At 52.3% G+C, this 27675-nt stretch overlaps 1 protein-coding gene across 1 annotated transcript; it reads left to right on the top strand.

The window, feature by feature from the left end:
* The first annotated feature begins 1616 nt into the window (after positions 1 to 1616).
* OC90 (otoconin 90) lies at positions 1617 to 26317 on the top strand. The gene is made up of 12 exons (XM_049093272.1): positions 1617 to 1869; positions 4572 to 4683; positions 6530 to 6802; positions 9365 to 9477; positions 11747 to 11875; positions 12026 to 12067; positions 13234 to 13284; positions 17195 to 17242; positions 20576 to 20692; positions 21587 to 21758; positions 23066 to 23172; positions 25745 to 26317. The coding sequence occupies exons 1-12, from the start codon at positions 1617 to 1619 to the stop codon at positions 26044 to 26046; spliced, it is 1719 nt and encodes a 572-aa protein (XP_048949229.1). The 3' UTR covers positions 26047 to 26317.
* Positions 26318 to 27675: the final 1358 nt, after the last annotated feature.

Below are 27675 nucleotides of genomic sequence, written 5' to 3'. Positions count from 1 at the left end.
TGTGCCAGTGAAGGCAGGGCGTCCTTGATCACTGCTGGGTCTGAGGAGCACTTGGCGAGGCCACCAGGGGGGAGTCCATCAGAAGAGCCCCATGTCCCCCAGGAAGGGGTCCACTGCAGTATACCTGCTGAGTCACCGGCTGGGAGCCAGTGCAAGCCCTGCCCCGTATTTCTGAGGCCCCAGTGCTCTCTGACTCATATTTCAAGGCAAGGCTTTGGGTGTGTGGACAATGTGGAGAGTCTCTGTGCCCTACCTGGCTCCTCTCTCTCCGGGGTGTTTCTTTGTCCTCATGCCAGGAGTAAGAGCGGCCTCTATCTTTGCCTCCTCAGCACACCCAGGGCAGGTGCTCTTCTCATCACTGACAGCTGGCTCTTGCAGGAGCTGGGCGGTGGGATGGTGGTCAGGTCTGTGTTAGGAGAGGGAGACACCCTTGGACCTTCGGTCTACACCACACGCTCCCTTTATCGGAGAGCTCTACACTGGCCCACATCACGCAGGGAAATTTGTTCTCACTCCCCATGGATCTCTGCATGTCCAACTTCTAGAACCTCTGGGAAAGGGGGCTGGGCCAAGGGGGGGTTTGGTGCCTTCCTGGTTGATCTTCTGGGTAGAGTACTTGGTACTGGGAAATACCACTCATAGCCGCCGGTAGACCTCATCTTTCCACTATCTCAAGACAACGTCTCCCAGTTTCACTGAAATGTTACGAGGCTAGGGTTCTGTGCTTCTACTGGGCCATCACTCATTGGCTGATACACTGGCCGTTTGATGGCAAAGTTCAGCCACTCTATGCTCTTTGTTCATCAGAGAGACATCTACTGCACCCTACTCAGTGGGTCAGCGTGCTTACCCTCAACACATTTCTAGTTTAGTGGGTGAAAGGGTCACATAAACAGATCATTGCCACACGAGGTCATAAGTGCAGTGAGAGAAGGATGTCCCAGCATGACAGGAGCCCCGGCAGGTGCCCCTAACCCCACCCACAGTGGGGTCCCGGTAGGGCTTCTCGAACTCTGCACAGAATCCCAAAACGTGAGGGTCAGTAATGCAAAAAGGGGGCAGGCTCCCCAGGCTCAGGGCATGGCACAAGCAAAGCCAGGATGGCAAGAAGTAGTTTGGTGTCTGGGAAATGATAAGCATCCCAGAAGCATTAAGTTAGGTCCAAAGAGGGAGATGGTTTGGGAGAGCTTGGCAGGGGCAGAGGGAGGGAAGCCTTAGGTGCCGGGGCAGAAAAAGCTAGAGCTTCCTCCCTGGGTCTCGGCTTCCTTATCCATAAAATGGCAATGACAAGGATGTGCCCCGCGGTACTGGGCCCAGCCCTGGATTTCAGAGGATGCCTGCAAGAGCAAGCCCGGAATGGTAGGAATGCTAGTTCCCTTCCCTTAGAGCAGCGGTCCTCCCGGGCCAGGGCTCCCCGTCATCTCTGGACTCTGTGAATGAGCCAACTCAGACCTCTGGGATAAACAATGTAAAAACCAGGGCGGCTTCTTTAGCTGCTAATGAGATGGGTGGGTGTCGACACCCTGATGTGAGTAGGAGTGAGGGGCGTGGGGACGCACACTTGTCCACTGCTTCTCCACCTGCCAGGGGGCCTAGGCGATACCAGGGAAGAGCCGATGGAGGACCAGGCAATATCTCCCTGCTGGTGCCCAAGTGGGCAGCAGACATTCTTAGCTGTGGGCTGGTCTGCTAATGAGATCGCTCCGGAGGCAATGACACCAAATATGGAAAGTGCCAGAGCCATTACTGGGCTCTGTGATGGGGCTCACCTGGAGCCGAAGGAGGACCTGGGTCTCCCCACCTTCGGGACATCTGCAGGGCACTTCCCCATGCAGCCCATGGCTCTCGGGCAGGAGGGAACGTGCCTCGGTGGGCCCATCGCCCTGTGTTGAATAGTGAGCGATCAGAGGGCCAGAGGGGCTGCCCCTGCCCACAGCCCCGGAGCACGTCGGCTGGGAGGGAGGCCTGCGGGGAAGGGCCGGGGCCATGCAGAGGAGGGCGGCCGCCCCCCCTCCGACCCATCCCTGGAGGGCCTGACAGAGGAGGCCTGGGGCTGCCCAGACCCAGGGCGAGCCCACGAGGCTCATAGGGTGGGAGGCTCCCCTCCCACAGACAAGCACCTGCTAAAGTCATCAGTGTCCCTGAGATAAGTCCATGGCGAAGAGGAGGAGGCTGGTGAGGAGGTGAGGTCCAAGCGATGCAACCACGTGCTGGTGTGGAGGGGGAAGAGGGCAGGGAGAGGCACAAGTCGGTGATAATAGTAGTAATAATAACGATGCATGGCTGCCGTAACATTGGCATGTCCACGGCACACCTGCCAGGGCCATTTATTCTACTATTCACACGCTTCTTTACCTGTGATATCAGATCTTTTATTTTTTTTAAGATTTTATTTATTTATTTGAGAGAGAGAGAGTGCATGAATGAGAGACGGGGTGGGGTGGAGGGAGTATGAGCAGAGGGAGAGAGAGCAAGGAGAAGCAGACGCCCCACTGAGCAGGGAGCCCGTCAAGGGCCTTGATCCCAAGATCCTGGGACCAAGACCCAAAGGTGAGGCAGATGCTTAACTGACCAGGGGCTCCCATCTGTCAGAATTGCAGGTTCAAGTTCATCTAATATCACACCATCCTCGGCCCGACCCCTCCTGATTCCCTGCAGACACCCTACTTCGTAATGAGCATTCAGGGCCCCTGGGGACGGAGCCCAGCCAGTGACCAAGGCTGGAGCAGGACCAGGTCCCACTGGCTCCTTGCTGGAATATCTCCTGCAGTTCAAACCTTGCGTCCTCTCCCCGTGTCTCCACTGAGGATAGATGCAGGGTCGGGGGCTGCGTCTCAGCGCTCATGGATCCCTACGAGCCACTGGCTATTTTGCTTGCCAAATATGGGAAATATGGGTGTGGGAAAGCCCTGTCCTTGACTCCAGGCTCCCGGGGACCTGGGGGCCTTTCCTTGCCCGCGCTTATTTCCACCAATCTTTCATCTCAAGGCACTCCAAACAAGCATGCGATCTAAAATTAAATTAAAGTCCCCAAACCTCTCTATCCTCCACCAGAAGGCTACTCTTTAAAACACTGGCGCCACCTTATTGTCATCAGAGACCCGGCACGTGGCAGGTCCTAGAAAAATACACGTGGAATTGAATTTACCTGCGTCCCCTCACCTCCTGGCTGCTGCTCCTGCTCACCCTGCTCTCCTCCTCGATTGTAGGGGCCCACCCTCTGGACACCCCACACCTTCCACGGGAGCTGCCTCCAGGACTCTCAAAAAATATCAGTAAGGATCCTTTGAACTTTCCTTGGGCGACCTAGCTGGGTAGAGAGTTGTCTAGGATATTGGCAGGGAGGATGACCCCTTCGAAATATACTGCTCACTGCTGTGGCTCTTGTAGGCAGAGTGATTCAAATAAGACTTGAAAGCCCTCTCCCTATGCAGTCTCTCCTGTGTCTAACTCCCCACCCCCCAAGTGACAAAGTATTATGACTTCCATCAAAACACGAAGGGCAGCTGAAAGAGGGATAGAAGTAAATGTGTTTTTTTAGCTTCAAATTGAGCTCGGAGCCTCCTAGAAGGCAAGGCAAAAAGAGAAAGACAATGCATTCCAGTGCTCTGCTTATAAGAGAGGAGGACCCATAATTGTTCCCTTGGGAAGGAGATGTTTTCCTGGTGATAGACCATGAAGATTTCTTAAGCAGCTTCCTGTCTGGGTACTGCTGAAGAACATGATGCACAGCGACCCAGCTGGTCACCTAAGCCCCGAAATTAGGGTTCATCTCCCCACTTGCAGAGAGGCGACCTGAGTCAACCGAGTTGTCTGTGCTTGAGTCCATGCAAGCAAAGTGATCAGTCCCACCCAGACCCAAATGATCGCCTGACCTCCCTCACAATGCCATAACCTCCATGGGAAGTGCGATTCGTGGCCCAAGGAGAACTTCTGGTGGATGTTAAGATTCATAGGCCGCACCTGGCACTTGGAAGGATCAAGGCCAGGAAGCCCTGTGCGCCATCAGGCCATGCCAGCCATACCTCCCCAACAAGTGTGGCCCCGGTGTGATCTGCACATCTGCCTGGAGCCCCCAGGGAGCAGCTCTGGGACAGGGGGGTGGGGCTCACATGGAGCAGCCCCCAGGACCTGCCCTGGCCTAGAAGCTTTAGTCTCTATTGGAATTACTACCTCTAGCAACAATTTCATAGGTATAATTTCTGGGATGCCCAGAAAAGGCATGCTTCCCCTGCAAGAGGTGTCACCCTGAGGGAAGCCCCCAGGGGACGACTTCCTGCCAGGTATTTACAGTTCAGCTGTGGTCCCTGCCAAGTCCAGACACACCTTACCATCCAGGGTGTTCTGTACCACTGGGCAATGTTGCTTGGTAACACAGCTCCCGGCTCATCTTATTGGGTCTCCATGGTAACCTGTGTTCCTAGAAAGTTAGCCCAAGGTCAAATCTATCCTTAGAGGAAGAGAAAGGGTTTTCCTTGCTCTTCACAGGGGTGGGGCAGGGCCAGGCAACAGGGCAGGGGAAGGGGAGAAACCAACAGCTCTCTGACTTGCTTTCTCTGCCTTCCACTTAGATATCACAGCCTTCCACGGGGTGTTTAAAAATGTGGAAAATGTGGCAGACATTTTTGGTAAGTTAAATACCAAAACCAAAGCGCTTCCATCCACCAGGTGTCAGGGCATGGGGTGAGTGTGGAAATCCAAGCAGATTACCAGGACCTCGGGCTCTGCTCTCTGGGCTCCACGCTCCTGCCAACCCAGCAAGCTCTGAGCTCTGCGATCCAGGTCCAACAAGAGCCATGGTGTCTTTTATTGCAGGGTGAGTCACCAAGTGGCCAGGTGCCTTCCTAGTCCTTATTTCCTTAGCCCTGACCACACCACAACCTGGCTGGGAAGAGAAAGCAACCCCGTTGCACAGGAGAGGAAGTGACAGGAATTATGTGCCATGTCCAGGTCACAAGGTGGAAGCTCCCTCTGTGTCCAGAGCTTAGCCTCCAACACCAAAGTTGTTGGATTTTCTCTCCCCAGCCAGTAAATGCATATAATGAAATATAATAAAGCCTAAGAATTCTGAACAGTGCCAAGTATTCCACTTACCAGTTACATAACTATCATGTGACTGTCAACTGCCGGGCACCATGATGGTCCATAGCTTTCTAAAAGTAGCCCCCAAATGAGACTATCATAGGACTGACGGGAGCAAGAAGCTCTGAGATGCTATTGGATTAGACCGTGCTGCCCAGAGAACAGCACTGAAGGCAGGTATGCGCCCAAGCTCAGGTGCTTGGTAAGTTTTTGAGTGAATATGCATATTTATATAAACACACACACACAAACCTTAGAGTCGGTTTTTCCTTCAGTACAGAATTATGTCTTCATTTTTCTGGTTAGGCTTTGTGGAAACAAGACACGGAAAAGGAGGTTTGAATGGGGCAGGAAAAACTAGAACAGTCTGGGTGACACTTGTCCTCACAGACCACTCCACGACCTCCCCAAGCTCCCCAACGTGTGACCCTCTGCATTAGAATCAGGGTTTGGGGGTCACCCCGTTAGCACTTAATGGTCCTCCAGTCAGAAAGGCCCAGAAGAGGGAACTGGAAATTGTTCTCTTGCCACTTTTGTTCACAAGAGCGTTCCTGTGTAGGGTAAATCGTTGCCCCTGGTTGGTACCTCGGGCATATCTCTGACCTTCAGTTTCTTTATCTGCGAAATACAAGTCACAGAATAGTATCGGCCTTGCAGGATGAACATGAAGTTTATGGGGTGATGGACCAAGTGAATGCTTTCTAGACTCACTATGACCCTAAACCATTGTGCTGTTTGAAGCATGCGGCACAGTTTGTGGCACATAGTAGGGTCCCCAAATTATTAGTGTCTGTATCCCTTCTCTTCCCCCTGGATTACAGTTCTCCAGGGCTGGGGACTCTATCATTTGGGATCCATTCAGCAGACTCATAGGGACTTAAATAACAGAGACATTTAACTATGTCACAGATGCTGAAAGCATCAGGATTGCTGCAGTAGCTCAACACGGGTATCAGAGGCCCAGCGGGCTCATTCCTCCTCCGCTGCTATAACTAAACCTACTGGCTTTTCAACTTCAGACATGGGGCCTCATGGTGCCAAAGTGGTTGCTGTAGTCCCAGCCAGCACATCCTTACCCATATTCAAGGAAGGAGGAAGATGTAGATCAAAAGGACCTCTTACATGCCTTTGATTTGTGTTATGAAAGAAATAATTCCCAAAAGCCTCTAAATGACTTCCGGATCTGGGTCACATGCTCAGCCCCAGGTCACTCACTGTCACGAAAGCTGGGATTAGCACGACCAACTGAGAATGAGCAAGTGTCAAACATCTCCAGGGACTTAGGGATGAGGCTCAGCTTCACTGAGTCCCTTTCAGCTTTATTGGTGAGGGAGGAGGATTTAAATGACCGTTTCTCAGGGGGGCAACCAACAGGGACCACAGCTTATAAACCCGCCTCCCTGCAATTGTCTGGAACAGTTGCGAGTACACAGTAGGGGCTCAGTAGGCTGCTGAGGTGTGGGGAACCCCGGGCCCAGGGCCTCCTTCCCCAACCCTGGTTCCCAGTCCCTGCACGGCTGTCCCCTCCCGCTGTGCCATCCGCAGACTGCCTGGGCTCCCACTTCACCTGGCTGCAGGCTGTCTTCACCAATTTCCCCGCGCTGCTCCAGTTCGTGAGTGGCATGAAGTGTGTGGCTGGTCTCTGCCCCCGGGACTTCGAAGACTATGGCTGTGCGTGCAGGTTCGAGATGGAGGGGGCCCCCGTGGATGAGGCTGACAGGTGAGCCACACCTGGGCGGGGGGGGGTGATGGGCAGCTGTCGGAGGCCTGGCTGCTGCTTGGGCAGAGCACAGATGTGGAAAGCTGCCAGGACATGTCTTGGTTCTCCTGACCTGCAGGGAAACAGGTAGCCTCAGCCTTAAATTGCAGCATATTCTGTGATCGCCCCACTTCCTGGGGGTTGTCAAGAGCCTGGGTATGTCTGATATGCAAAGCTGCAGCGTGGTATTTCTCGAAGTTGGGCCCACTGGTATCAGAACCAGCTGAATGCTTGCTTAAATGCAGATTCTAGGGACCCATCCCAGACCTACTGACTCGGAATACCTTTAGCTAGACCCTGGAAGTCCGAATTTTAGATGAGCTCCCAGGTGACCCATAAGCATAAGAGAGTTATTCATTTTTCAGACCGTCCTGGCCACCAGGGGTAAAGCAACTCTGAAGGCATCTGTTTAATTTTCCACAAACATGCACCAGTAGCATTTGAACTCTGGGCTTAATATAAGCAGAATGCTATCCCTGCTTCGAAGAGGTAAACAGCTAGCGGGGAATGTGAAGGAGGTACGAGGGGCCGGTAAAGATGTGTGGCCCCCCTGCACACGGGGGAGGAAAGGAACACGAGATACCCACCTTCGCACAGGAGACGGGCGACACAATTGAAAACCTGAGATGCATCGAGCGGTAGCAAGGATCTGCCTAAGAGATACTGGCGGCGGGGAGGGTCAGCTGGAAAAATTTGGTAGAAGCCACACATTACGGTGATACCTTCTTCATAGAATTATCATTTAAGATTAAGTGAGCAAGGACACGGTACGTGACTGGGACTCCGTCCGGTTTATTGAGTTTACTTACTGAGAGTACTGGTGATCGGTAGCAGCAGTGACAGGAAGAGTAGGGCTATAGCGGTAGTGGTGACAGCGGGAGTCGCCATCGTGGCGGCAGTCACAGTAGGGCTATCGTCGTCATCGTCGTCGTAATAGTAGTAACAATAGGGGTAGTAACAGTTGTCCTAGTAGCCGTCGTAGTATTAATACCAAGGGTAGTAGTAATAGCAGTAATAGCGATGTCAGCAGCAGCGTCAGTAGCAATATTAGTAATGCTGTAGAAGAAATAGTAGCAATGGCCACAGTAACACTTGCTGGTGTAGGTGTAGGTGTAGTAGTATGAACACTAACGCAGCAATGGTCGTAACAGCCACAGCAGCAGCAGTATTAGCAGCAATAGTAGCAATGTTAGTAATGCCGTGGAAGTAATAGTAGCCACGGCCGTGGCAACAGTTGTCATGGTAGCTGTAGTAGCATGAATAGTACCAGTAGTAGTAACAGCCGCAGCAGCAGGAGCGCTGGCAGCTGTAGCAGCAATACTAGGAGAGCTGTAGGACTAGTACTGCTCGTAGTACTGCTACTAGCACTGTACTAGTGGTAGTAGTGACAGTCATTGCAGCCATAGTGACGGCAGCAGCGGCAGTAGTAGTAGGAAAGCGGGGAATTGAACCTGCATCTCCCTGTGCCCCGGAATCCATCCCTACCTCACTGACCCCCGGAGTCCCTACCTCACTGGTCTGATACCTGTGCCCGGAGCAGTGTGATGGAGGGTGCGCTCTCATCGAAGCGGGAAGGACTCTCCTTTGGAATAGTTCGGATGGCCTGGACGTTTCTCCATTAGGACACCCTGCCCCCAAGGCACCAGGTTAACCTCCCTGCTCCCCAAACACCTGCGCTCCCCTGTCCTGCACCTGCCACATGGGCCAGTGGGTGCACACGGTATCCGCCCCATGCGCTCAAGGGGGGTGGGTCTGCACCGTGTTATTTCTTTGCACCCCCAGCATGAGCCACAGCACTGGGCACATAGTAGGAACTCAGCAAATTAACTGACTAGATAGTCCGCCTCCAACTGCTTTTCAAGTTAATTAGTTAATTAATTAAATAAAAAGCAATAGATCCTTGGTGGTTCAGGAATAATGGCTCTGGCATCAAGCAATAGATCTCTCCCATTTCCACATCTCCACAAGAGGGTGTGAGTTGCCTCTGATCAGAAGGGCGTTTTCCTACCTTTGGGATCATGAGCAAACTGCCTCCCGGGGGCAGCCTGGTGACGTTCACAAAGAGAAAGGGTGAACCCGAATGCAGCAGATGTTTTCTTAAATCTGCCAAAATTCTTGAGTAGGTAGCTTGAGAAACTTAGTAACTTGCCCAAGGCCATCACCTGCCTGTATATTTTTTTATTCTTTACCTCGGTCTCCACTGACCACCTGCGTGCACTGCAAAAGTTTCCTGATTCCCATGTTAGTGTCAGCCTCGCTCTGTGATCGACTTTGACCTTGGCAAGTTCCTGAACCCTATGTGTCTCAATCCCCACGTGTGTAAAGGCTCATAAGGATAATAGCCATCTGCCGTGTAGGTAATAGAACTCAAATAGTGTGTGTGCGTGTGTGCGTGTGCATGTGTGTGTGAGAGAGAGCACTATTTGAAACAGGTCACTGCCAGGGATCATCCAGAGACACAACAGTTCCCCTCTCTTCACCCTCCCCCATGTTCTCACCTTGACCTCCCCCCACCTGCCCCAGCTGCTGCTTCCAGCACCGAAGATGCTACGAGGAGGCCGCTGAGAAGGACTGTCCCCAAGACCCAGCCAAGCTCAGCATAGATGTCAACTGTGTCAGCAAGAGCATCACGTGTGGTGAGCATCCCCAGGTGTCCCCGGGGGCTGGGCTGAGAAATAGCAATGACAGTCCAGGAATCCCAGGCCTGGACCAGACCCAGGGCTCCCAGGGGTCCCCCTCATCGTCACCACCACTGAGGACATTATCAGCTATGCTCCGAACCCCACAAGGGCTAGATCTGTGGCATCTGTACTTTGCATGGAGTAGATGCACAATAAATGCTTTTTGAAATGAAAGAATATTTGATTGGCAGGTTATTTGATTTACAATTTTATACTGTAGCAATCCTGGGAGCTTGTGGGGGCAGATGGCTTGCTACTGACCCGTTGTGTGGTTGGAGGGCAGCTAATCCACATGTCGGAAACTCTACATGGGGAAGAGAAAACTTGCTTCAGAGATTTGTAAAAAATAAATAAATGAATGAATGCTTCAGGGATGCCTAGGTGGCTCAGTGGTTTAGCGCCTGCCTTTAGCCAGGTTCCTGGAGACCTGGAGTCGAGTCCCACACCCGGGTCCCTGCAGGCAGCCTGCTTCTCCCTCTGCCTATATCTCTACCTCTATTTCTCTCTGCGTCTCTCATGAATAAGTAAAATCTTAAAAAAAAATAAATGCTTCAGTGTAAAACAGTGGTGCATGTGTTACGTGTAAACATGGCTAAATGTAAAACAGTTAACACAGGGCCTGGCCTAAGTTAAGAAGTCAGTGTTGGAAGTGGAAGAGAGGCAGGGAGGGATGAATTAGGTTTGGGGTTGCTGCTGTTTGTAAGAATCAGACATGTGTCAATGCAGATCTCAGCTCTCCACCCTACTCACTGTGTGACTCCAGGGATTTTATTTTGTGTCTCTGGGCAACCCTGATGGAAGAATTAGAATAGGCAAAGGCACAGAGGGAAGAGGTACATGTCACCTTGGGGTGCTCTGTTTGAGCCTCCCTCTATGAGCACCTATTATGTACCAAAGGCTTTATGGCCAGCAGATGCAATCATCCCGACAATCTTTGGTTTTTAAGATTTTATTTATTGATTCATGAGAAACCTACAGAGAGAGAGGCAGAAACACAGGCAGAGGGAGAAGCAGGTTCCATACAGGAAGCCCGATGTGGGACTCAATCCCAGGACCCCGGGATCATGACCTGAGCCAAGGACAGATGCTCAACCACTGAGCCACTCAGGTGCCTCTGTCCCAACCATCTTATGAGATATTCCCAGTTTTCAGAGAAGGCAGGAAAGCTCAAATTAAATAACTTGCCCAAAGTCATATAAGCTGCTAAGTGATAGAGTCAGGATTTGAGCCCAGGTTTCAACTAACCCCACCCAAAGTCCAGGTAGCAAGGACTGGCTGCAGTGTGGTGCATGGGGAGAGGAGTAAGGAGAGGCATGGGCATAAGTCACTACACAGTGAACATGGAAAACATCCATCCATCCATCCATCCATCCATCCATCCATTCATCCATCATCCATCCATTCATTCACCAGATGCATACTGAGCACCTAGTGCAAAGCAATCGTCCAGATGTTGGGGATATTTTGACCTTCTGAAATCTCCTCATGGCCACCAGACCTTGAAAATATCAAAGTGCCAGAGTGTGTTAGGCAGTGACCAGAGCCGTGGAGGGAAATGAACCAGGGGCAAGGCCCAGGGAGGGCTGGCTGGGAGGAGACACCCATGGAGCAAAGACTGAGGTGTTGGGGGCAGAGAAGGAAGCCACTCGTGGCTGTCTGGGAGGTGGGCTCACCCCCAGGCTCGAGGAGCCCTGCATGTGGGGGAGGCAGGCCAGTCAGTCAGAAAGGGGGTGATAGGGAGGAAAGAGACGAGCCCTGAGAAGGAAGAGGGCAGCAGCTTTGAGGTCGATTGGGAAGTCGTCGGAGGGTTCTGAATCCCCCCGAAAGACATGGCTCGCCCTGAGTCTTGAAAGCCTTGTTCTGGCTCCTCGATGACAGTAGATAGGGAAGCAGGGGGAGGAGGCCAGGGACATAACCCAGGCATGAGCTGAGGGGGGGCTCAGTGTAGGGTAGGGGCGTGGAGGTGGGGATATGTGGTCATGCTCTAAAGGGTCAAAAGTCAAAAGTCGAGCTGATAGAATGCCCAACTGGTTGGGTGTATGAGAGGTGGGTGGCCATGCCTCCCAGGTTGGGCCTATGTAGCCGAAGCTCACGGAGCCGATGTGGACAATAGGACACCTGCAGGAGGAGCAGGGCCTCGGCGGGCAGATCGGGGTCAGGAGCTTGCATTACCCTGGGATTCCAAATGAGATTTTCCAATCTGCTCTGCCCTTGCTCTGTGCAGAGTCCGGGGACCCTTGTGAGCACCTGCTGTGTACCTGCAACAAGGCTGCCATAGAATGCTTGGCTCGGTCCAGTATCAACTCTTCCCTGAACCATCTGGACACTTCGTTCTGTCTGGCTCAGCCTCCAGGTGGGAGCACCCGCGGTGAGGCTGACGGTCGGGTTCGGGAGCTGCTATGGGAGCAGTAGCAGTGGTGTATCTTCAGACGCAAGTCCAGCTCCTTCTGATGCTCTCCAAACCCGCTGCTGTCAACTAACTTTCCAATGTGTTTCTTTGCAGAGACAGCTAGCACGGAAGAGCTGACAACGCTTCCACCCAGAGGTAAGGCCTTCTAGGGAAGCTGCTTTTCTTTGGATCCCAAGGGCCAAACTACGGATGGAGCCGACAGCTACACCCCCTCCCCTGGGCCTGCAGGAGTAACCCATGGCACTGGAGATGTCCCCACCTTTCCCTGGCCAGGGGATGCCATTACTTCTGATAGACCCAGTTCAAACATCCAGCAGCAGATGCCCCTCGGGCAGATGTTGTTCTTTGCCACATGGACAGGTGTGTGCTGAATCCAGTCGAGAGGCAGACCCCAGTTCCTTCTCGCTTGCTCTTCGGTGAGGGCCCTGGTGTGTGGTGTGACCAGGACAAAGCCTAACGCTCTGACAGAGAAAGGCCTATCTCAGCTGGGTGAGCTCCTGGCCACTGAGGCCACCCGCGAGCCAACCAGCTGGCTCCTTCCTCTGCCTTCCAGAACCTTCAGCAGAAAGGGCAGCCTGGACCCAGATGGTGGCTTCTCAGAGGGCAGTATCTTTTCTGCAAATGATAATTCCTACCCTAAAACACGCATCCTATGCAAAAAGCGAGGGTTCAGCTTCTGTCTGTCATTCCTTGTCACAAAAGTTCGCACGATCTCTCAGACCCAACGGGAAGTTGTAGGTGCCCTTTGGCAAAGCAACCCCCCCTTTCCTGGGGCTGGGGTCTCCTCCCCAGTGCTGTGGCATTGGTTAAAGGAGCATGTTGCACAGGTGTGGGTTGGTGCACGTGTTCGTACATGCATGAGTATGAGTATGTATATGTGCGCCTTCTACCTCTATGTATCTTCTGAGTCCAGAGCTCGTTTTTCTGAGTCATCGGCCTCCCTTTGGAACAGAGGTCTTCCCAAGAAAGATTGCCATATTGCAGAGCCACAAGTCTTTGGGGTCTGTGGGGCTTTCATTGCCCAGCCTGGGTCTGCAGGTGTCACCTTCCTGGTCAGAACCCAGCATGGGCTGGAGTCTTTCCTGAGCCAGGGCCTTGCTGGGCACCCCACGCCCTGGGAGATGCATGAGAGGCAGGGGAAGCCTGGGATAGAACGAACAGCCCTTGGCTGCCAACACCTCTCACAGCCCCCTCCTCCTGTGCTCCAGCAGTCCCAGACTGCTGGGTCCCTTTGAGACCCGTAGCATGTGGTATAGTCACTGTGTTCCATCAGCCACTGATCTGGGGACTTTGTTTTTCAGTGGTTCCCACAGAGCCCACAGACACCAGTGCAAAGGTCCTTTCAGGAGAAGGTGAGCACAAGAAGACTGATGTATAACCCAAGTACCCACGTTTTGATCGTACCATCTACCTACTTGCTGCAATTAGCTCCCCTAAAATGTCCCCTTCCTGGGTTTGCACTGATACCACCTCGAGATCATTCCAGAGCCACTCTCAGTTTCTCCTGACTCCTAAAGCTCTTCTCTACGTGCTCTGCTTTCTCCCACACCCTTATTTCCACCTCAGTAGAACTGTCAGATGCAGGACCTTCACCCTCAACCATCTGATGTTGAATTTCAGATGAACAGCAAATACTTTTTAAGTATAAGTATGTCCCAGAATTGGTGTGGGCTATACTTATACTGAAAAGTGATCGGTTGTTCATGTGAAATCTATTTTATTTATTTATTTTTTTGCAGGTGGTTTCTATTTTATTTTCATGTGAAATCTAAATTTAACTGGGCATCCTGTATTTTTATTTGCCAAGTTTGGCAACCCCATGCCTCAGGGAGATCGCTCTGCACAACCACCTCCCTGGAAGTTTGTGTATATCTGTCCTCTGCTGCTGCTGCTATGAGAACAGAAGCAGATGCTCACAGTGCAGCTCATCTCTGGCTGTCCTCCATGTCCAAGGGCATCACATCCCCAACAGCTCACAGTCAGCCTGTGTCTTGTGTTCCAGGTCTAGAAAAAGAAGTGGCACCTATGCCAAGCCAAAGCTTCACCATGTGCCCTGCCCGCACAGCAACAATTCCCACATGATTGACAGTGGCCACTTTCATTCTCAACTGAGGACATGCCCACAAAACAATAACAAAATAACCCTACATTGGCATATTTTCCACTCTCTTCAGCCTGAACCATCATCATTTTGTGGCTTGGCCATGGGAACGGGGCAAAGAATAAGCTTCTTAAGGAATCTAGTCTAACTGGAGAAAGAAAGTGTGTACACTCACACATTTGTCCTCCAACACACACACATCCACACCCATGACCCAGCAGTGCCCATAAACGTCCACCAGAAAGGGAGGCAGCCTGAAGGTAGGACAAACACTAATTATGAAAGAAAAAGGTATAGGGCTAGTGATTGTTCTCACCATCATGGAATGAAACGATCATGCTTTGAAATCAGGCAGCTTCAGGATGGAAGCCAGACTCCTCCGTGTTTCAGTTGGATGACTCTGGAAGCATGGCTCGACCTCTCGAAGCTTCAATTTCTTCATTTTGGAAAGCAGGGATTGGCAATTTTTCTTCTATAAAAAGCCAGAGAATAAATATTTTAGGCTTTCTGGATCATACAGTCTCTGTCACAATGACCCAAGTCTGCCATCGTAGCAGGACAACAGCCAGAGACTGGGTGGGTGTGCCTGTGTTCAAGTGAAACATTATTTACAAAAACAGGCCGAGGGCTGGGCCATGGTTTACCAGCCCCTGGATGGTTATACCTGTCCTTCAGGGTGGCAGGGGATTAAAGGAGAAGAGCATGGGAAGACTCTGAACAAGCATCGTCTTCAGAAATTCTGGTGTGGCTGTAAAAAAATAGCAATGCCCTCTTAAGCCACATGTTGGACACTGGACAACTTGCTTAAAATACATGATCTCATTTCTTGCTCACACAAGGCTGTGAAATCATTGCCATAACCTCCGCATTGAGATGGTAGATTGAGTTAGAGAGAGAAATTGTCCAAGATTGGGAGCCGGCTGGCAAGGCCTCCATGGCATTTGTCTTTACCGCTAGACTGAACTTCCTCTTATGCTGCCATGCCCAAGGACCCACTCTAGCAGGGGACATAATGGCCCTTCCTCCCAAAGAGAGGTTGCACTACCTAAACACAGGCCTGATGCTAATCTGGCCCCTTGTCCCCTGAATGGGGAACCAGTGTGTCAATGTTCCTGATCAGGCCACCATGGGCTTTCTCTCCTGGGTCTCCCAGCCCCAAAACTGTCTTGATCACAGGTGATCCCTGCCTGGCTTATGTGCTGAGATGGGTGGGCAATTGAGGTTGAGTGGTTTCTTTCCACAGTGGCTATTGAGACCACAGCTGACCCACCAACCAGTCCCTCCAGGACAAGTAAGCCAAGGAGACGCGACAGGAGGGCAGCATGGGATCCAGTGGAGACACACCTTCTACATAAACACGTTCAGTTCTGACGATTGCTCTTAGACAGGGCTCAGAAGATAACAGGATACCCATTTTTCAGATGATGTAGGACACCCAGGCTCTGGGAGGTGAAAAGTTACAGGTGGTTCAGCAGGAGACCTGCTGGACTGGTTTTGAACCCGGCCTCAGGCTGCAAGATTCATTTTGTCCCCATGATATGGTAGTGACTCGTGGGGAACAGCCTCGTACCCAAAAACATACATAGGCCAGGCTGTCATCAGAAGAAGTGACCTAGCCATTTACTTTGCTTGTGGTGATTAAGAACCATGGATTCTTTATTAATACGTATTAATCACTCATGATAACCATTTACCAGTTACTAGGGATGAACAATAGACAAACGGATTCCTTGATGAACAGGCAGGGACACCACGGAGGACCTCAGTGTGCTGGCATGTTCCTGAGCCCCTCCATATATCCTCTGAGATGCCCCCGCCCCGGTCCTAGGAGGCCCATTTGGCAGATGAAGGACGCACTCCAAGAGGCAGTCGTTTGCCTGGGGTTACAACCTCAGCATAGGATTCTGTTCTGAACCTGCGCATTTCACTTTGAAGAGAACCATCTGCCCGGCTTAGAACCTTTGAGGTTCTGGCTCTTTGCTGGATCACGTTTTGCGGGTCCACATCATCAGTAAAGTTGTAAGCCCGACTTCCACATAACAGCATTGTGATCTTGATCTTTGACCCATTGAGGTTAAGGCAGTTCCTTCCTTCCCCAAGCGTGGTGGGAGTTAGCATCGCTCCTCTCCGTGGTACAGCCCGAAGTGAAGCAGCAGCGAGCTCAGTTAGGGCAGCCAGCTTTGGGTCCGGGCTTGCATTGCCGCTTCCTAGCTCCGTGACCTAGGGCCAGTGACCTGTGTTTTCGGTGCGTCCACTTGCTTTCTCATCTCTGAATGAGGGCGAGCATGGTACTAATTCGTGGGCTTGTGGTGGAGTTGGCACAAGCCAAGCACTTAATCTTGTATCTGGGCATGTTGTATGTCTTCGTCCGTTCTGCCCGCTACAACAACATATCACAGACTGGGTCGCCTGTGAACAACAAAATTCATCTCTCATGGTTCTAAAGGCTGGAAGTCCAAGCTCAAGACACCAACATGGTCAAGTTGGCTGAGGTCCACTTCCTGGTTCATAGACAGCCGCCTTCTAGCTGTGTTCCCACATGGTGGAAGGAGCCAGGAGGCTCCTTGGGGGTGTCTTTCATAAGGGCACTAATTCCATTCATGAAGGCTCCACCCTCATGACCTAATCACCCCCAAAAGCCCCAAGACCATCCCACTGGGGATTAGGTTTCAACACATGAATTTGGGGCAGACAGATGTTCAGTCTATAGCACAATAGGAGCCTAGTAATAATTAAACAGCCACAAACTCATTTTACTGAGAACCAGGGTTCAGAAGTCTTCTGAGAGCCACAGAACAGGGAACTAGAATCCACAATTTTGTCTTGGTTTTCTTTGTTCAAAAATATGTGATTTGAAGAGAGAGAGAGAGAGAGAGAGAGAGAGAGAGAGAGAGAGAGATCTGCTTTCCTAAAGTATTTCAAAGATACACCCGCTTCTAGCCCAGCAGGCTGCAGCTGCCTTTGCCAGTGCGTCTGTCTGGGGAGGGCAATCTTTTTGAATTGGCAGTGACCCTGTCATCACCATCTCCCCTGGGAAGCAACAAGGGGCAGAGCAATGACCATGTTGCCTCCTGTGCCTGTGGGATGGGAACTGCTCCCAGATACCAAGGTGGGACAGGCTGGAGTCAACACTCACTGCATCTCTCTTCTTTTGTGGGCAGAAGCAGGTCGAGATGAAAAAGGCACAGAAACCGCGACATCCCCTCCAGGTAAGCACCCCTGGCTTCTCCCACCTGCGAATAATGGTTGTCCCTAAACGGGTATGAGATCAGGTTTGTTCTAAAACATGGAGAATCAGGGACGCCTGGGTGGCTCAGCGGTTGAGCGTCTGCGTTTGGCTCAGGGTGTGATCCCAGGAGTCCTGGGATCGAGCCCCACATCGGGATCCTGGCATGGTGCCTGCTTCTCCCTGTGCCTGTGTCTCTGCCTCTCTCTGTGTCTCTCATGAATAAATAAATAATATTTATTTAAAAAATAATAAAAATTAAAAAATAAAACATGGAAGAATCATTGGGACCAATTCACTTTTATACCACCCCCTCCAAAGTAGACAAATGAAATTAAAAGTTGGATTCATTAGTAGGAAGAAATGGAAGCCTATCTGATAAAGAGATGCATTTAGAAAAATATAGAAAACTGTGTTTTCTTTTCTATTTAAACCACTCGTACTTCCGTGTTATAAAGTTAGCCGCTTTTAGTATCTGAAGGTGCTTTCTTCTAATGTCTCCCACCTGCATGAGCATATCCATGAATATAATTAAAATGAATTTTAATTATATTAAAATTGGCACCACGGCTTTGTGGTCTGAGCTGTATCACTCAAAAAATAAGATGATATTCCCCTGACAGGAAATATCTTTCCACACAGGGTTTTTAGGGGCTGTACCATAGTTTCTGGTGTGGAATATGTGGAATGCCATAATGCATTTAGCCAGTTGTTTCTAACATTTGTTCTTATAAATAATAGACATTTTATACCCTTCCACTTCTGATTAATTTGTCACAGCAAATGCCTAGAAGTTGAATTACTGCACAAGGGGCACATTCATTGTATGTACCCATACAATATGTATGTATCCATATGTGGCCTAACTGCCCTAGAGAAAAATTGAAACAACTTACCCTCATATACATATCCCATGGGTGATACTGCATACTGCTATTTAAGAGCAAGCCAACAGGGCCCTTGGGTGGCTCAGTCAATTAAGCATGTGCTTTAGGCTCAGGTCATGATCCCAGGGTCCTGGGATTGAGCCCCACATCGGGCTTCTTGCTCAGTGGACAGTCTGTTTCTCCCTCTCCCTCTTCCTGATGCTCCCCTGTTTGTGTTCTCTGTCAAATCAATAAGTAAAATCTTAAAGACTTAAAATCTTAGAGACCGAGGGGATGATGCTATGAAAGCCCTCCTCCCAAGCCCCAGCAAACAGAGCATTGAGCAAAGACCCAGAAGCCCAGATGCATGATGCAAACCAATATGGTAGGTTTGGGAAGAGACTGCAAGTCAAGAGGCCTCCCAAGATGCCCAGGCCTCCCCCAGTGCTCTGGGTCGGCAAGATGGCAGAGCAGAGCCTACAAAGCTCCCTCTGGCTGGACCAGACTGGGCTGGAGATGTCGCTGCCTCTGGCCAAGAGAACAGAGACAGCCGATGCACAGCAAAGGGAGACATGGACCGACCGTGCCGGGGAGCCTGTGTGCGGGAGGCAGGGCCAGATCACCCGCCTCAATGAGGACCTGGCACTTCATTCAGACTATGATGAGAAGGTCTTCCAGGATTCTGGGGAGTTGAGGTGGGTGTACTTGCCTCCGTTACTAAGTGCCAGGAGTTGGCTTCATTTCTCTACCAGTCTTATCCCTTCATCCGTGAACACCATGCTAGGCCTCCACTTGGCGGGCGCGTGGTAGGACACATGACGTACACAGAGGCCTGGCGGGCTCGGACAGTGCCCGTCGAGAGATGTCATGCAGCTGGTCTAGCCTGGGCTCCTGTCCGATTTAAGTTTATCACGGAGTATTTGTGTGGGGTTTTTTCGTTATATTTATGTTCCATTTATTTACTTAATTTTTTTAGCACAATACATTCTATGTATGTATTTTTGTTTCATCTTTTATTTAAATTCTAGTCAGTTAACATATAGTGTAATACTGGTTTCAGGAGTAGAGTTCAGTGACTTGTCACTTAACGTATAACACCCAGGACTCATCTAACAAGTGCCCATCCCCCATCTAGCCCATCCCCACCCCGTCCATGGGTTCTTTATAGTTAAGAGTCTCCTATGGTTTGCTTTCCTCTCTTTTCTTTCTTTTTTTTTTTAATTTTTTTTATTTATTCATGATAGTCAGAGAGAGAGAGAGAGAGAGAGAGAGGCAGAGACACAGGCAGAGGGAGAAGCAGGCTCCATGCACCAGGAGCCCGACATGGGATTCGATCCCGAGTCTCCAGGATCGCACCCCGGGCCAAAGGCAGGCGCCAAACCGCTGCGCCACCCAGGGATCCCGCTTTCCTCTCTTTTCTTTTTCTTTCTTTTCTCCTCCCCTATGTTCATGTATTTTATTTCTTAAATTCCATATATGAGTGAGATCATGTAGTATTTGTCCTTTTTTGACTGACTTATTTCACTGAGTATAATACACACTAGTTCCAGTCATGTCATTGTGATTGGCAAGATTTCATCTTTTTTCATGCCTGAGTAACGTGTGTGTGTGTGTGTGTGTGTGTGTAGGTGCGTGCGCACATGCATGTGAGTGTGTGACATCTTCCTTATCCATTCATCAGTGGATGGACATCTGGGTTCTTTCCATAGTTTGGCTATTGTGGACATTGCTGCTATAAACATCGGGGTGCATGTACCCTTCAAATGTGTATTTTTGTATCCTTTGTATAAATACCTAGTAGTGCAATTGCTGGGTCATAGGGTAGCTCTATTTTTAACTTCTTGAGGAAGCTCCATACTGTTTTCCAGAGTGGTTGCACCAACTGGCATTCCCACCAGCAGTGTGAGAGGGCTCCCCTTTCTCTGCATCCTCATCGACATCTGTTGTTTCCTGTGCTGTTAATTTTAGCCATTCTGACCAGTGCATTGTGGTTTCGATCTCTATTTCCCTCATGATGCGTGATGTTGAGCACCTTTCCATGTGTCCGTTGGCCATGTGGATGTCTTCTTTGGGAAAATGTCTGCTCATGTCTTCTGCCCATTTCTTACCTGGATTATTTGGTTTTGGGGTGTTGAGCTCGATAAGTTCTTTACACATTTTGGGTACTAACCCTTGACCAGATATGTCATGTGCACACATCTCCCATTCCGTAGGCTTTCAGTTGAGTGGATTGTTTCCTTCACTGTATCAGAGTATCTGGAAATTCTCATGTAACATTTGTGGGTCCCTGATACTCAGCCCTGACATCTGTAAGCCCAGGCTGAGGACACCCACCTAACACTCTGTTCTTCTGAAATATCTGCCTCCATGTGGGCTTGACCGTGTGTCCATTGGCAAATCTCTTCCTGAACTGCTTGCTGAATATGAGCCATAACGTTGTGCATTTTCAGGATCTGTAGACATCGTTGTCTCGACAAAAGGAGTAACCTTGGCCCCCGCCGGCTTGAAGTCTTTGGGCTTAGCTGCGTCATCTAACAAAAGTGGCCTAGAGGAGACAACGGGAAAAGGTGAGCGGGGACAGGCAGAGGAGCATCTGCTCTCTCTTGGCCCTGAGACACTCTGGATGGGACAGTAACAAAGGCCTTCAGGCCATGGCATCACACTGTGACCTCTTCGTGTTGGTGCGACTAGAACACTCCTTGCCAGGTGGCTCGTGAGACATAGAAGGCACCTGACGTGCCTGTGGCCACCCAACTGCCGAGTCAGGGACAGGGGCCTGCCGGCCTAGTGCTCCCACCCCTCGAACTGGCCCCCAGGGTGACAGCTTGGCACCGTCCACACTAAGTTGTTGGAAAGAAGGAAACCCCCAGGCTTTCCCTCCCTCCCTCTTCTCTCTCGTCCTCCCCAGAGAACCCACCAGAGGCCTCACACCTGCAAGAAGGACTTGGCCAAAGGTGCAGGCAGAGGGGGAGGGGAATCGGGTGGGGAAGAGGGTGCAGGAGGAAAGGGCAGAGGCAAAGAAAGAAAATCAGAGCTCTGACGGCAGAGTGTGCTAACCTGATGGAGCCAGGATGCCCGAGAGGACAGCCGGGATGCCTCCCAGGACGCCGGGTGCTGCTGGCACCTCAGTGGGTCACAATCACTCCATTCAGGAATCACACACGGTCTAAGAGCCCCTTCAGTCCTGACTAGCCCCCCACCCCTCAGGGAGGTTTAACCAAGAGTCTGGGCAGAGCCGTAGAAGCCTGGCAAGGAAGACTTCCCTCTGAAAGACAAATCATGCCAGAGGGGGGTGGGATGGGGTAGGGGGACCGGCCTGTAGCCATCTTCCCAGAAGAATGACAATGGGAAACAAAGACACAGTGTTCCTCGGATGACCAGTACCCATCCGGATCACTGCACGCTTGTGTGAGCACTATCCCCCTGTACGCCGCTCTCCTGATAGCCCTGTTTCTCATTAGCCTGTGACAGGTTCACCTTCCTGCATCCAGGAGGTGCGGATGACACACGGGTGATGCCTCAGTTTGCAGAGATGCTCTTTTGTCTGACATCCCGATGCCCAGAAGAATTTGAATCTTATGGCTGTTACTGTGGGCAAGAAGGACAAGGCGAGCCGAGGGATGCCCTGGACAGGTAGGCACAGGTGAGGGTGGCAGGTGCCCATGCTGCCTCAGGAAGGGGTGATAGCCCTCCTCTCTGCTGGCCACGGCCTGAGGCTTCGCTGAGAGCAGTGGCTCACTCCGGGTGGCTGGCACCGTCACAGGCAGCAGAGGCCCGGACTCGTCTGTGGGCATTGGGCTATGAAGGGGCAGAGCCAGAGCGACCCTGACCCATCGATATGGGGTCTAGAGCTCCTTTAGCTCTACCACAAGTACCACCCAGCTGCCCCAGAGTCCACCCATGAAGCCCTTCAGAAGACCCCAAATCTGCCTATTTTGCAACAACCAACATGGCAAATTGGCACCTCCACTCAGTTTGCCCTGCAGGTGGCCACGTGGAACTTAGCCTCTTGATAACGTTTTTTTTTTTTTTTTTTTTTAAGAATTTTTTATCTATTTTTAAAGAGAGAGGGAGAGAGAGTCTGAAGCAGACTTGGTGTTGAGCACAGAGCCGGACATGGGGCTCAACTCCACGAGCCTGAGATCAGGACTAGAGCTGAAACCAAGAGTCAGATCTTTAACCAACTGAGCCACCCAGGTTCCCCAATAGCTTTTAAGTATAACTACTAAATTTTATATCTGCCACTCCTGGAAGAATTTTCAGTGACCCTATGCATTGATGAATTCATTCATTCATTCATGTATCCATTCAGCCCACATTTCTTGAGCTTTTGCTCTGCGCCAGGCACTGTGCTTGGTGGTGGAGACGCACAAATGGTTAGACCTGAACTGAACAAAGCAGATCGAAACAAACTGCCAGTGCCCAAGAGGAGCTGCACGGTGCCCAAGATGGGCCATTCCACAAAAAGACCACCAACGCTATAATTGCAGCGGTCAAAACAGAGGGGGAGCCAACCTAGACGGGAACTGCAGGACTATTCCGAGGGTGGAGTTGATAAGGCGTGAAGCCTGACCGCACGTGGGGACTGTCCTGGCCCCTGGCCGGTGGGCTCTGCGCTCAAAAGGCGTAGGGCCCTTGGGATGGTGGGGTTGCTGAAGGACAATCAGCCACTTGAGTGGATGCTGGAAACAAGGAAAAGATAGGCTCGCTATAGTTAATACACGGGCTAGGTGATGGCAGGCACACGGGCATGTCACCTGCAGGTCAGATAGGGTCTGGCCGACTGTGTCCTTCCCCCAGCCACCCGCCTCCCTAGGCCTTTCTCCCTTCGCCACTCACGGCCATCCGGCCCCACCGTGCAAGCTCACCGCTGGAGGGATTGTGGCAGAAGCAGCCCCTGAAGGAGGCCCTGGGGTAGCTGGGTTTTTCCTTGGTCTCAGGTGCTGTTTCTCCCACCACTGCTGCGTGGAGCAGGTGACAAGGCTGGGCTGCCTGTCCGAGAGGCTTCCTGGGTCGCTGGTGGAGTGCGTGGACGGTACAGCCAAGTGTAAGTGCTGAGGGCCCGAGCACGGCGCGCTCCCCCTCGCCCAGGCCGCCTCACGGAGGCCTCATGCCTCCCGATGCTTGCCCGTCTGTAACGGGATTTAACACCCTCCCTAACTGTGAGGCCCGCTGAGGACATGCAAGTTTAAGAGGCTCTGTCAGCCTCTGAAAGTCAGGGCTGGGTAGGAACAGAAAACGGGAAGGGCCCGAGCTGATGGGGTGCCTGCCTCGGGCCGGCCTGAGTGCTCAAGGTGTGTGAGCAGAGTTCATCCTCCCACGGACCTGGGAGGAGGCCCCGAGTCCTCTCTTCACAGGGCAGGCGGCAGGGGCCAGGCTCAGCGGAGGCCAGGAACTCTGCGTGACCTCCCACCAGCACCGAGGCCTTGGGCCGGGGGCTCAGGGCATGTGGTTCTTTTCCGAAGAAGCAGAAGCCTTCTCCCAAGGGAGCCCCCTGCGGAGCCCCGCTCCTCCCTGTGCTGGGAGCCTCAGCGGGCGTCTGAGCCCCGGCCCCCCATGAGCCAGCCTCGCTCTCACACACCCCAGGGCCTGCTTTCCGCGTCTATTTGCTCCGGACTTTGCGGGTTCAAGGCCGTGCTCCCTGGAGTGTGTCACAGAGCCGTGTGAGGCCTTGTTCCCTATCTCGTTTTGCCTCCAGGGAGGCCCCCATCCTTCCCCTGCCCTCCCTCAGCAGTGGCGTGGGCCTCCCTGCCTCCTTGCGGGTGGGACCAGGTGTACCTGCCGCGTCCCGGGACCCCGTGGCCACGTGGTGCGCACTCCCCCATCTATCCCACACACCTTTCCCAGGGGCTGGGCAGGCAAAGGGCAGACACAGCTCCTCACAGCCCTGCGGGTGTGTGGTGCAGACACAGACACAGACACAGACAGCAGGTGACTGCTCATCCCTGGCTGGCAGGTGCGCCCCGCAGGTGGGTGTGCCCTGGGGGCCGCCGAGGGTGTCTGAGCTCGCAGAGCAGGGCGCTGGGGTGGGGAGCTGAGCAGAGTCAGGAGAGGCGGCGAGGAGGGGTCTTACAAGAGGCTGTCGGGCTCCCAGATGGCCGCGCTGGGTGTGGACGGTCCAAGAGAAGGGAAAAGAGGAAAATCAAGGCAGTTGGGGGGGCTCCCAGGCGGCTGGGAACAGAAGGTGGGGGTGGGGACGGCTGTGGCGCCAGGTGAGGTGGGAGCTAGACAGGTACCAGAGGGTCACCTGAGGTTCGTCCACCAGGGACACGAGGAGATGGGTGGGAGCTTAGAGCCTGGGTGCCAGGATCAGATTCTTGTCAGCGTCAGATGTCATGGTGCCTCGAGGTGTCACTTGCTCAGCTGAGGAAGGCTCCTTCGCCCACGCTGCATCCTTGCTGAGTGCAGGAGCACTACCCTGGGAGTCTGAACTCCTGTGGGGCTCCCAGGACCCAGCGGAGCCCCACCCCCACCCCCCGTGAGCTCTGAGCGGTGTCCCATCCCAGATGCGGCAAATGAGAAAGGAGGGCAGAGCGTGCTCTGTGCTGTCCTGACACTAGGCCCAGAATTTCCCCGGGGGGGAGTGGGCTCGTGTGTGTGTGTGTGTGTGTGTGTGTGTGTGTGTCCACTGTGCTCTGGGTCCTGCCTTTGTCCCCTCCTCCTCCTCCTCCTTTTGCTTCTTCATGTTGGAATGTAACACGTGTGTCTGGGGCTGGTGTGCAGGCCAGTGGAGGAAGTTGAGAGGGTCTGCATGTTGAGAAAAAAAAGAAAATCTGGTCTATGAACATTTCGTGGTAGGACCAGACGAGGGGAGAAAAGTTAGAACAAATACCATCCTTAGCTTCATTGAAAACTGTAGGTAAGGAATGATATTTGCAGAAGGCAGATCTGTGTCCAAGAACCTGGAAACACATCACTTCATCTGAGCCACACGGATGGTATCCCTCCCACCCCCTCTGCACGCAACCGAGACATCCGAGAAGTTGGGAAGGTTGCCAGGTCTCGCAAATAAAAATACACTAACTTGAATGCCGGACGGACAACAAATAATTGCGTGGTATAAGTATACCCCAAAGGGACATACTCACTTGAACATATTTATCGGAAACTCCCGTCGCACTGGGCATCCCACATCTCATCCGGCAAAGTTCAGTAGATGGGGCAGGAGGCAGTTCCCTCTGACGGAGGAGGAGAAGGGAGGTGTAGCGGTTCCGTGCAGCAAATATGCTCCGGGTGCCAACTCCGGAAATGGGGGTCAGGGATGGACGTGAGCGCTCGGAACACACGGGCTGTGCCGCCAGGGTTCTCCAGCCTGCCGGAGGGGGAGGTCGATGCAGACCATTCAACCTGCTGGGACAGAAGGGCCATAGGTGGGATTTGGTGGGAGCCCGCGAGAAGATACTCCCCTTACCCGGGGGCTCCGGGGGCTTCCGGGGGGAGCTGGGAAGTCAGGGGGAGTCCTGACACACAGGTACGAGTTCCCCAGGCGGAGAACGTGGGACAGTTCCCAGGGGGAGATCACGGCTGCTGGACGTCACGAGGCCCCAAGATGCAGGGAGGGGACAGTCAGGCTGGCCGTGTGCCCCCGTCACCGCCGCTCCTCTGCTCTTGCCTCCCAGGTGTGGGGCGGAGCCTGTGTGCGCAGCTGCTGTGTGCCTGTGACCAGACGGCGGCCGAGTGCATGGCCTCTGCCGCCTTTAACCTGAGCCTCGGGTCAGCCGGCAAACGAGCGTGCCAGGGCCGCCGGCCGTCGTGCGGGGAGCACCTGCACGGAGCGCCCACCGCCGCCTCCCCCGGCTCCAGCTCCGAGGAGAACAGCGAGGAGGCCGTGCCCGACCCAGAGGGCCGGAGGAGGACCAGGAGATTCCTGGGCAAGTGGCTTGGTGCTGTGGGGACCAGGCGACCGCATGGCCCCAGATAGACCCCTATGGAGAGCCGCCCGCACACCCACAGTAGGTTCCTCTGGTTCCTGTAAGCTCCTCGGGCCTCCGTCCCTGTCCCCATCCTCCGTCCTCTCATCCTTCATCCCCGTCCTCCATCCTCCCGTCCTCAGCAAAGGCTCAGAGGGCAAAGAGCCGGGCAGCCCCGTGCACCGCGACGTGTGCCAGCTCACACGTGCACTCGGAGAAGGCAGACCAGGGGAGGCTCTAGGCCTCCTCCAGCACGCCCCGGGAGCTCAATAAATCCTCCAATCAGTGTTGGTTTTGGTTTTGTTTGGAAGAAATGCTGTAGATACGGGAGCGCGAGTAGATGTCAAATGTAAGATGACAGCGCCACGGAGCAAAATTAATGATCTCCACTCCATAATCACTGAAAGCTACTCTTTCTTCTATTAGGACAAAAAAAAAAAAAAAAAAAAAGGAGTATTTTAATCAAGCATAGGAGATCACCTGCGAGTTACCAATAACCCGAGGACGTATGCCAAGGGGTGAAATGACAGCTCTTTTTGGTCCGTGCCCCTAAAAAACACACTTGCCATTCCAGTTATTACAAGTGGCCATGTGCCATAGCCACCACCCCACGGAGAATTACTGCTCACCCTTGTCTTGGATCCTGGACTTTTTATTATTTAAGATTTTATTTATTTATTCACGAGAGACACACAGGGAGAGGCAGAGACACAGGCAAAGGGAGAAGCAGGCTCCATGCAGGGAGCCTGATGTGGGACTTGATCCCGGGACTCCAGGATCATGCCCTGGATGGAAGGCAGGCGCTCAACTGCTGAGCCACCGAGGCGTCCATATATATATATTTTTTAATAAGGTTTATCCCAGTGGCTGGAAGTTCTGGGGGTTTAAATGTCCTTGCTGACAGAGGCAGATTAAGATCAGGGTAATTGTAATAAACAAATGGTATCCATCCCTCCATCCACCCACGCACCTACTGTTAGAGGTGCTCCGGTGTTAGCAGGTGGAAGGCCGCCTGTTACCAGCATCTCCCTCGATATCCGGGAGGAACACAAACTCCTTGGTTCCCATCACATCTTTGGTTCTCGAGCTCCATAAACCGTGTGTCTGGGAGTGAGATGGTGAGAGTCCCTGCTGGCTCCTCAGCCAGATGGGAGAGCAGAGCCGCTGGAGGTTGGTGTCGCTGACCTCCTCGTGGCAGGAAAATATTCTCAAGTTGGCAACAAGGTTAAGAAACTAAAAGGTTGTGAGGGGGGACCCTGGGTGGCTCAGCGGTTTAGCGCCTGCCTTTGGCCCAGGGTGTGATCCTGGAGTCCCTGGATCGAGTCCCACGTCGGGCTCCCGGCATGGAGCCTGCTTCTCCCTCTGCCTGTGTCTCTGCTTCTCTCTCTCTCATGAATAAATAAATAAAATCTTAAAAACAAAAACAAAAACTAAAAGGTGGGGATGCCAAGCCACTAGCTGCCATCCTTCCTTTCCTGCCTTCCAGGGGATTTGTGTGATGAGCCCTTTTTGATGGAATCCAGCACATCGGTACCTTTTTCACCAGGTACTATAACAGCCTAAGTTGGGGCTTTCCCAGAAGTGAGCCCCCCGACAAAAACTTGAGAGCAAGGTTATTTTTTAAATTTTTTTATTTTATT

This window comes from Canis lupus, chromosome 13 (assembly GCF_003254725.2).
Source record: "Canis lupus dingo isolate Sandy chromosome 13, ASM325472v2, whole genome shotgun sequence".
In the NCBI taxonomy this organism is placed as follows: domain Eukaryota; kingdom Metazoa; phylum Chordata; class Mammalia; order Carnivora; family Canidae; genus Canis; species Canis lupus.
The sequence above is the reverse complement of the archived record's forward strand: the minus strand, read 5'-3'. Positions and strand labels throughout refer to the sequence as shown.

Coding starts and splice junctions, on each gene's coding strand:
- OC90 (XM_049093272.1), top strand. CDS start 1,617: ATGGAGGACCAGGCAATATCTCCCTGCTGGTGCCCAAGTGGGCAGCAG. Junction 4,684..6,529: donor ACCAGGTGTCAGGGCATGGG/GTGAGTGTGGAA, acceptor GGGGCTCAGTAG/GCTGCTGAGGTGTGGGGAAC. Junction 13,285..17,194: donor AAAGGTCCTTTCAGGAGAAG/GTGAGCACAAGA, acceptor TTTTGTGGGCAG/AAGCAGGTCGAGATGAAAAA.